The following is a 9,650-nucleotide window of genomic DNA, read 5'->3' on the forward strand; positions in this document are numbered from 1 at the left end:
TACGTTGCTCTAATATTTCAAGTATCCTGTAAAGGATTAACAACAGATATTTATTTTTATTAAGTTTGTTAGATTCTAAACATTTTTGGAGTCGCTAAACCTAAAAAAAAAGAAGAATTATTCATAATTTTGAAATTGCTGTCGTGACTTTTAGCTACTCAAAGGGCAAATGCTGTTCTTCACAAGGTAAAGTTAACACATTCAAGGATTTTATTGGAAAAGCTGAATCTTAATAATATAAAAAGTTGCTTGTTTAAAGAAAAATTGACGTACTTTCTGTCTTATCGATATTTTCTTTTCATTATTTTTATTAATTTAATCAAGAATTTATGATTAAAATGAGAATTCTTGGTGTGACAATTGTCTGACCCTATTAGAAGACTTGTTTAAAAAAAAAACATTTTAAAATTGTAAAAATTTTTCACTAAATTTTACTGTTTTTTTTAAAGATTATTCTCCATTTGTTCAAATATGTTTCTCTCTCATGAGAAATCAACCAGAGATCACAGTATTACCTACAGTATATGCTCACAGGGCTATTTTTAGTCTGAATTTGGTTCAGATTTTCGCTCATTTCTGTGTCTCCAGCCAGTGCAGAGGTGGGCAAACTATGGTTCCTTTTTTCCTTCAGAATCTACTGGAACTACGTTGATCACATTAACAGTTGAAAGGTTACAATACATTAAACATTTTGTGCGAGGGTTAATCTGGTCTGTCAAACTAGAATAAATTACATCGATAATTATTATTTGATTTTCCCTGTATTTCAAGTGTCTCTCCATAAATGGTGCAATATAGAAACATTGACCTCTATCTAAGTTCATAAAGTTATTCTGCATTCATATTTATTTATTTATGTATTAAGGTTTGTTGTTTTTCTCAAGTTCAAGTGTAATTTCTAAGTCAAACGGGCATTTTTCTGATCATTTCGACAACGCGTGAACGCATCATCTCTTTAGGTTTGTGTTTTTCTCATCATCATCGATAGAAAAAAGTCAGTGTTGAAATAAAAACTCCAAAAAAGTTCTGTTTTAAAATCAAAATGGGCATGTTTTTGTCCTGATTCCATGTTATTTCTTTCTCTTATAAGGAGAATTACCAAAACTCACCACACATGGTGTCTATACTGAGCTGGAAGAGCAGCTTTAAGTTCAGGAGAATGAAAAGCCTAAAAAATGCTCTTGAATATAACCAAGAAATTCTTGATTTTGACAAGAACAAGAGAAACGAAGAAGAAACAACTCCGATAAGATAAGCTCATTCTGCAACTCTTTAAAAATATATATACATATATTAAGTCCGAAATCTATGCTTTAGCATTAAAATTAATGTACACAAAAATGTTATTACTTTGTTTTAAATCCCACAAAAAATTGTCCTAAGTCATTTAATGGTTTGCTATTTGTACCGTCTACCATGACAAAAGGATTTCAGCATCAATACAAAATCTGCATCCTTTGATCCTCCTTGAAAAGCAAAGCAATAGTTTAAAACATTGACTCAGACATATCCTAATGCAGCTAGAAACAGCAGGAGCGCGAAAGTGCAAACTTGTAATTATTTGTGCCGACAGAGCAAAATCCTTGTTATTATTTTTTGTGTTTATAATTGGTGTTTGGCCTGTTAAGTTATTCGTGTCCTCTGGTTTATTTATTTGTAGTTAATTCAATTTTGTGGTAACATTTTAGTTTTTTTTTTTTACTTTTTTATTAGTAGATTTTAAAAACAAAATGAGCTCATGTACGTACAGGCAGAGGCTCTGGCGGCTGGTCAAGTCGGAGAGTAGAGGACAGCATGGAAGGGCTGATGGGAAAGCTGGGGCTGCTGGGATTGCGGCTCTTGCGGCGCGAGCGCCTGGTGGAGTCCCGCCGGCTCTCCCTGCTGGGACCCTCGGGCTCCTCCTCGATAACCAGGATCTTGTCGTCGCTAAGGTAGCGCAGCAGGGAGTTGTCTGAGTCTGAGGAGAGGGTGGGAGACATAAGAAGACGGGTGGATTCAAAGAAGACGTGGGGTGGGTTCGAGGTGCACCCCGGAGTAGAAGAAGCTGAGGTCGAGCAGACAAAGATAAAAAGCCATCGAGAGAGGGGATAAAAGTGCATTAGAGCTCCAGGACGTGATATGGATCACAGCTAGGGACCTAAGCTATAATCTGCAGTCATTTTGTTGATTTGGAGGGCAGCGCCACTAAATCGCATCTGTTTCAGAAACTTTTGTTCTGGTTCCAGAGATAAAAGCCTCTCAATTCATTTGTTTTTTTTTTTTAATCCAGACATTTTAAAAACTAGGAGGCCAAAAAAGGAAAGGCAGAAAAAAGCAGAACCATACAGTAAGTAGTGCTGAGCTTTAATATTATTCATAGAGTTTTTAATGGCAACCTGAAGGATCCTTGGTTGAATACAGATTAAGGTTCAGTGAAAAGTTTTTCCTGAGGTTGAAACCACATAGGAATGGACATATTGTCATTTCCAGAATGGCTGGATCAATGCAAATCCCTTGCATTTGTGTTTGGCCATCACTATCAGATACATACGCTAGCAAGATATGTATCTTCACACTACCACAGCACCATGGAGAACCAGAGGATGAGCTGAGATGCGTTAAGCCGAGTATGGAGCAGAGAGCATGGTACCGGTGTGACCCGGCTGTGCGGCCCGCGAGTGTGTGTTTGTGCTTGTACCTCTGCTCCCTCTTTTGCCCATGCTGGGTTCCTTCGCCTCTCCCATCCAATTATATTCAGGAGGCATGGAAACTGGTCTTAGGTCACCTGGAATCAGCAATCAGAAAGTTGGCCACTGGGGAGGAGGGGGCTGGGAGACAGCGTGGAGGACAGCTGGAGGGGGTGGACAGGTGACACACGGAGTGTGCAGGTAGAGGGCAGGACTCTCAGACGACTTTTGAGACTTGCAAGCAGAGCGCCAGGGCTGGTTTTGGCATAAACCAGAATTTAGACAAATTTTAATTTACTTTTAAGTTTTTATCTTGTGCTGTAACACAACTAAGTCGATTTAAGGACCAATTGTGATTATCTTTGGAGCGCTGTGGAAAGCATTTCTATTGGTCTTTTACTTATGATTATGCCATTTTTAGCCCAAATTAAATAACCTGTCTTTTTTGGGACTTAGTTTCTGCAGAGGGGCATGAGTTCATTAGAAATATTCATCTGAGTTGTGGGTAGAAGTGTTAAAAACACAAATTTCATTGCTGTATTTTCCGGAGTATAAGTCGCACCGGAGTATACGACGCAAGAGAAAAAAAAGAAGAAGAAAACCAAATATAAGTCGCACTTTTGGGAGAAAAGTCGGACATTTCAGAACAAATCCGCCAAGCCCAGTGTAGGTAAAAATAAATAAATAAATACAAGAACGCAAATAAGTTGAAGAGTAAAAAAAAAAAAAAAAAGATTCTCTTCCATGTTTGTTTTGGACGACACTTCTTCTGTACTGTCAGTACCAAATACTTCAGATGCAGCGCCCTCTAGCGGTTGTTAGAGGAAACAACAGCTAAAGGACAACGGTGTTTACTGGGAAAATATATGAGCTTCTAAAAAACACACAAATAAGTTGCTCCAGAGCACAAGTTGCACCCCTGGTTAAACTATGAAAAAACTGCAACTTATATTCTGAAAACATGGTTTATCCTTTTTTCTTTTAAAACTTAAGGTGTTTTCAGACTGAAAAAATTACTTATTCTGAACCTGATCTGCTTAATTTGTTTCGGATCGAGTCCTTAACCTTGCAGGTCTGTATTCAGACTGCTGGAGGTTTCTGTTCCTGACCAACGCTTGTAAACAAAGCCATGTGACTAAACATCTCTTCAGTCATTGGCCAGCAGTTATGGGGGCGGGTCAAAACAAAAAGAGAAAGATAGAGGTGGTGAGGTTTGCAAATCCTTGCCAGGATTGTTCACTTGTTCAAGCTATTTATTTCGCAGATCAATTTTGAGCGTCTGTAGGACAGCCAGGTTCAACACTTTTTAGTGCTACTTTAGAACGGCGAAGGTATGCCGCGAGCTAGTAACCAGGATGCTATGGCTACAAGTTACGCTATAAATTGTTGAAAAGCAATGCGTATCACGTTAAAAGTTGTTTTGATAAGCCTGCATTCATCCGATCACATTTCAATACGATGCTGTTGCATTGCTGCTATCGACCGCCTAGGGTGGCTGTTTTGGTTCAGCTGATCGTATTCAGACTGAGGAATTCCGAGTGAATTGAAGTTCAGTCCGATTGGAAACGATTCACCTCGAAAGATTGGTCCGAAAGCGGTTCAAGGTCCTGGACCAGAGTTTGCTGAAATTTTATTCCAGATTGTCGGGGAAAAAAGACCTCTGGTTAACTTTAAGCGAACCAAATATGTCCAATCTGAATTGAAAATCCTGTTTTTGTGGCATCTCTTTCAAGATGAAAGACTTAAATAAAGAAAATTAAGCTTTAAACTACATTTCTGAGTATTTTTTATTTAAATTCTTCTGAATCTGGAGCAGAAAAAAATGCAGTTGGAATGACTTTGTACTCTCTGCTCAGCTCCATTCAGATGCATCCACTTGCAGACAAATAGATCCAAGAACATCTTCGTTTTCCTCGTCTGAGCTGACATCATGTTCAGAAATGTACAGCTGGATAGCTCCAATGTTGCTCGCCATTTTTGTCATGTTAGGTTGGGGTTTGAGGGGCTGTAAGCTAGCGGGAGAGAGTGTAAACAAAGGAATGATGGGAAAATGCACACGCATACATTCCCATCCCCATCCAACTTCTGCCCTTCTACAGAAACTATGTCTTAGAAAACAATTAGGGTTTTTAAATCTTGGGTAAAAACTGCCTAATTATAGTTAAATGACCACTAAAACTTTTTGAAAATAGATCAAAAATGATCCATTTGGGATTTTAAGCTGTAAAAGAAATAAAAAAATAGAGTCTGACCTTTATTTTTTCTAATATTCACACTATTCATTTTGTCTATATGATATAAAAATCCCACCTGATGATTTATGAATAAAAATTGGACAAATAAAGGTTATATATAATATTGGATTGACTGAACATAAGCACTGCAATAAAATCTTTCATTTTTACAATTTACAAAGGTTATTGTGACATTGGGGTTTATTATTGGTATTTTGAAGTTGTCATGAAGAAGTTTGTCATTTTAATGCATTTCAAACAGTGAAAAGGCTGTGTGTTATTTGGAAAAGGTCATTTGTTGATTCTTGGATAATAGTCTAGTTTCGCACATACTTACATGTGGAAACTCAAAAGTAAACTTTTTAGTTTAGAGAGCTTTTGTTTGGGAAGCTTTTTTGGAGGGGTTTTTACAGCTTTTACTTTAAAGAAATTGTTGGGTATATTGAGTCTTGTTGCAAACAGCTGGTAGAGATCTAAGATTAGCATATTTATTAATAAAAGGAAGGAGACAAGGCGGTTGGTTGTTTGGTTCCGTGACCCTTTACTTGCTTGTCATATGGCGCTTTGGTCCCTTGATAGACTGACAGAGCTGTGCACTTCACAATGATCTGGAAGCTGTCTGGAGACAAGAGGTGGACACAGGTGGTGGGGCAGAAGCGTTTCCATCGACTGTGGCTTTGTTTGCAAAAGGGAGGAGCGTCCCAGGTGAAGACATGAGGAAGCAGACCCGTGAAGCAAGCAGGTGTCGAGAGGTTTGACGACGTGATGAGGTGAACGTGCAGATTCACACATCAAACCCAGCGGCTCCTCCATCTATCTTACCGTGCGTCGGGGTCTTGTCTCGCCGCCGCACGCCTGTATTGCGGCCTCGGTCGTAGTCCGGCCCCGGAGGTCCGTCTCCTTCCAGCAATGAGAAGTACTGACCGCTGTCCTGATCCAGAAAATAGCTGACGGCCTCTGAACCCTTGGAGCCGGATTGGGAGCTCATGCTGTAGCGACTGATATCGTCACATGACATTAGACCCATCTCCTCCCTGCAGAAAGAAAAACTGTCACCATCAGAGCCATCATCGCCATCATCCCTGTCATCAAAATAATCATCATAATGATCCCCATCGAGACCTCTGTGTGTGTTTGACCTGGTGCTGTAGAGTCCAGAGACGGGAGAGAGGATGTAGACGTCCTGCATGCTCGGGGCGTCCATTTTGGACATGCCCAGTGTTCCTCCGGGTGTGGGGGAAGAACTGGTGGGGCTGGTGGGAACCGGCTGGAGGGAGAACACAGAGAGAATGAACATTTTCCCCCAACGTTTATAAAAAAACATTTTCTTCTGTAACGGAACATCCTGACATCTATTTTGATCCGCCACCAACGCCGAACGCCGTTCTTCATGCCCGTCTGACAGCGCAGACTGTCCCAGGTTCATTTGCTTCATTATTCTATCACTTTGTCTCAAACCTCTTCACTCATGCAGTGTTCTCCATGTCTGTTCCCATGACAACCCATACTCTCCTCGCTTTTCCTCTCAGCCCATCCACCCTCCCATCCGCTGTGCATCACGCTTTACGAGAGAATTTAAGGATGAAGGAAAGTTTGTAAATCCCCCGTCTTTGCTTGGCTCAAGAATATGTTCTTTATGTTGGGATGTTTATTTTATTCGTTTGCTTGTGAAAAAAACGATTTAAGATTTATATCTCTTGCACTTTCAGCCCAAAATCAAAAGACTGTTTTCTATTAGGCCTGGTATTCTTGAACAAAGGCGTCTGAAAAGAAGTCACCACAAAAATGTTCTCAGAACTTGAAGGAAAACAAAAAAAGAGTGAGGTTGGGGTTCTGTGCCGTGTGGAGAAAACAGTCATTTGGTGATTATAGCCCACTGCTTCCAACACAGAAAGGGAGTTGAGAGGGGCCCAAGGGAAGAAGTAGAGAGCAATGGGACTTCCACAGCAGGCGAGATTCCATCCTGTCCAAACAGCACTTAAACCATTTGGTTCTCACTGTGTTCACACAGAACTATATACAGATTCACTCAGCTAATCCCTCACAACCAAAGGCTTCAATGATGTACTTTTATATCATAAACGCACACAGAGATTGTTAATTAACAATACCAGTGTCACTTATGGAACTGGGGTTGAATGGTTTCAAGTTCAACAACTTCCTTTGATTTTTTTTAAGAACCAGTTTAGTTTTTTCATTTATGAAAACAGACAAGTTAACTCTTTAACATTGGAACTTATTTGACTACCACAACCGTAAACGTAATTAATGATATTCCAGTAGATTCTGAAGCAGCTGATATGCAACACTTCACTGTAGTGAAGTGTTTACACAATCAACAAATGAAAAGCTGATTCTGAGAAAAGCGGCTTTACACCATTATGCAACACTTAGATGTCACCAGCAACATGTCTGGTGTTAAAGGGTTTATAAAATGATCTTTTAAAAAGTTCATAATGTCATAAAACCGTGCAATAGATCTTTTAGGGTTCAGTTTTTGTGGCTTACAAGTCAGAAATTTGAGTTTGAGATTGAATTTCATGGAAGCTACTTTGGTCAAAGTCACAAAACTTGTTTAAAAAAAATTAAATACATTTTTAATTGTAAAATTGCAACATTTGAAACTGATTTAAGAAACAGCTTGGCCACAAAACTAGGTTCTAATTGAGCATGATTATAAAGAAATCCTATAGCACTAAGAAACAGAATGTTCTGTCTAGAAAAATAAACTCCATCCACTGCTGGTTTTGTAAATACTTTTTGGGAATTTAAAAAACAATTTTAACTCTTTGAAAATACCAAACTATAGTTTTTTTTCTCCTTCTAAGCTACACTAAAGAATTTTCATTGAACTTCAAGTCACCTCAGTGGTTTTCTTAGCTTATCACAGCCAACGATGTTTTGACCTTATGGGTATTGAAGATTGTTTAAATCAAATGTACTTAATTTAATCTTGTTAGAGGCTAAAAGTTATTTACTAACCTCAAACTTTTCTCCAAATGCAATATCTAGCGTAAATACTTGAGTTTTTAACAAGATTCACTATTTTGAACTGAGGAAGTCTCTTGGATAAGATGCCAAACATCTTGAAGGTCCAAATGGTTTTTAAAAACGTTTCCTGCCATGAAACCATCGTGGATGAATAAGAGTCTTTACAGATATGTTTAACTTATCATCATTTAACTCAGAAAACCATGGTACATCTTCAAATGGTGTATACTTGTAAAGAACTGTTCTACCTTCCTCAAAGGCCTAAAACCTTTTACAGTCTAATTCCAACACTAATGCATTCTCAAATATATCGTCATATATGGACGGATGGTTCAGGTCTCCTGAACGTCACTTTTTGATGTTTTGGGTGTCTCCAACTCATCGTTTTTTGACATGCGGGCTATTCCCATTAAATAAGGGGTCCCCAACCTCCAGGCTGTAAACCGGTACCGGTCCGAGAGCAGCTTGGTACCGGGGCACAGACAGGGAAAAAATACATACATTTGACAGGGATCCCCATCCTTCAGGACGTGGACCAGTACAGGGACACGAACTGGACCGATACCTTAAGCCTAACATGATACTGGTACCCTAACCTGGTATCGGTTCACCTCTGTTACCGCGTCCCGAGGGTTGGGTACCAGTGATTTAATGGGAACAGTGAGCACGTCAAAAACCGACGAGTTGTGGACATCCAAAACGTCAAAAACGGACGGGGCGAGTGCCCGAATGTCCATGTGTTGAGTTGGGAGTAAGAATGTTTAGCACACACAATACTACTGGGCCAATTGGGGCACACTCCCCGACCAAACAAAACAATTTGCTGAAATTGCCATATGCAGAGCCTGTTGTAATGGAAACCTGCATTCTTCCCCTCTCCTTGACCATTTCCATAGATTTTCCTCTGACTCTCTTTCTTGGCCCCCAAGTCTGTATCATAGAGTCCTGTGCGATGACGCACGGCCACCGCCAGGCTGGATGTTAGGGAGTCGGTTTGTGTGGACCTTTTTGTCTCTGTTAAATCAAAGTTGATGTATTTTTGCTTGTACCTCAAACTATGCCGTTGTACCTCAACACAGATCGAAGACACTTGATTTTGACATCATTCCTGTACTCTGCTCATGTGAATTTCTGGGTGATTTGAGTGGCTGCTGCCCACCATTAGGCAATATGTCTTGTATGTGTTGCCTACCACCACCAATTTCCCTTGAGATTAATAAAGTGTCCATCTATGTGAGGCCGCCTTAGATCCTGAACACTGGCGCCGACCTGTAACCACCAGAGGAAAAGTGGGGTTCATTAATTTACCCAAGAACACTTCAACAAACGGGCAGGAAAGGCAGGAATCGAACCAGCAACCTTCAAATCAGAGCTCCACCTCTTCACTGTGTTACCCGTCTTTACATCTATAGAACATTTTTGACTGCCATACAAGTCGTTGACAGGAGAGGCTGCAATGCGATTTTCACAGAACTTTTAGTAAAGACTGAAATCACAAGATAAGTTGGACAAATAAACTGTTTCCTTTGTTGATCCGTGTATAATCCAACTGGATGCACGCCACATTTGTGCTAAACTTCACAGATGCACGGCTCATCCTTTGAAAACTTGGCTTAGCGTTGTGACTGCACATGTGCTCTCTGAGTGTTTGCTTCTTAAGTGTAAAAATACAGGAACATTTTTAAAACTGAAGTGCGCAGAGTGCCTGAAATACAGTTATAATGTACAGTTAAGCTGTTTTTTCACTTCTCTGATTTTT

The 9,650-nt window shown here is 39.7% G+C and overlaps 1 protein-coding gene across 4 annotated transcripts in view; it reads right to left on the bottom strand.

Moving 5' to 3' along the window:
* The window catches only part of si:ch211-26b3.4 (connector enhancer of kinase suppressor of ras 2), a 74,090-nt gene that overhangs the window by 22,870 nt on the left and 41,570 nt on the right, over positions 1-9,650 (bottom strand). For 3 of the 4 annotated variants that reach the window (XR_004948520.1, XM_024283392.2, XM_024283394.2), the window contains exons 10-13: positions 6,040-6,167; positions 5,723-5,934; positions 2,678-2,764; positions 1,749-1,957 (exon numbers count right to left, since the gene is read on the bottom strand). Coding sequence is in view for 3 of the 4 variants with exons in the window: in XM_024283392.2 (XP_024139160.1) it covers positions 1,749-1,957; positions 2,678-2,764; positions 5,723-5,934; positions 6,040-6,167 (636 nt within the window). In the remaining variant the exon portion in view is untranslated. The remainder of the gene's footprint in view (positions 1-1,748; positions 1,958-2,677; positions 2,765-5,722; positions 5,935-6,039; positions 6,168-9,650) is intronic. The other variant, XM_024283393.2, reaches the window with a different exon arrangement.

This window comes from Oryzias melastigma, linkage group LG10 (genome assembly GCF_002922805.2).
Source record: "Oryzias melastigma strain HK-1 linkage group LG10, ASM292280v2, whole genome shotgun sequence".
Lineage (NCBI taxonomy): Eukaryota > Metazoa > Chordata > Actinopteri > Beloniformes > Adrianichthyidae > Oryzias > Oryzias melastigma.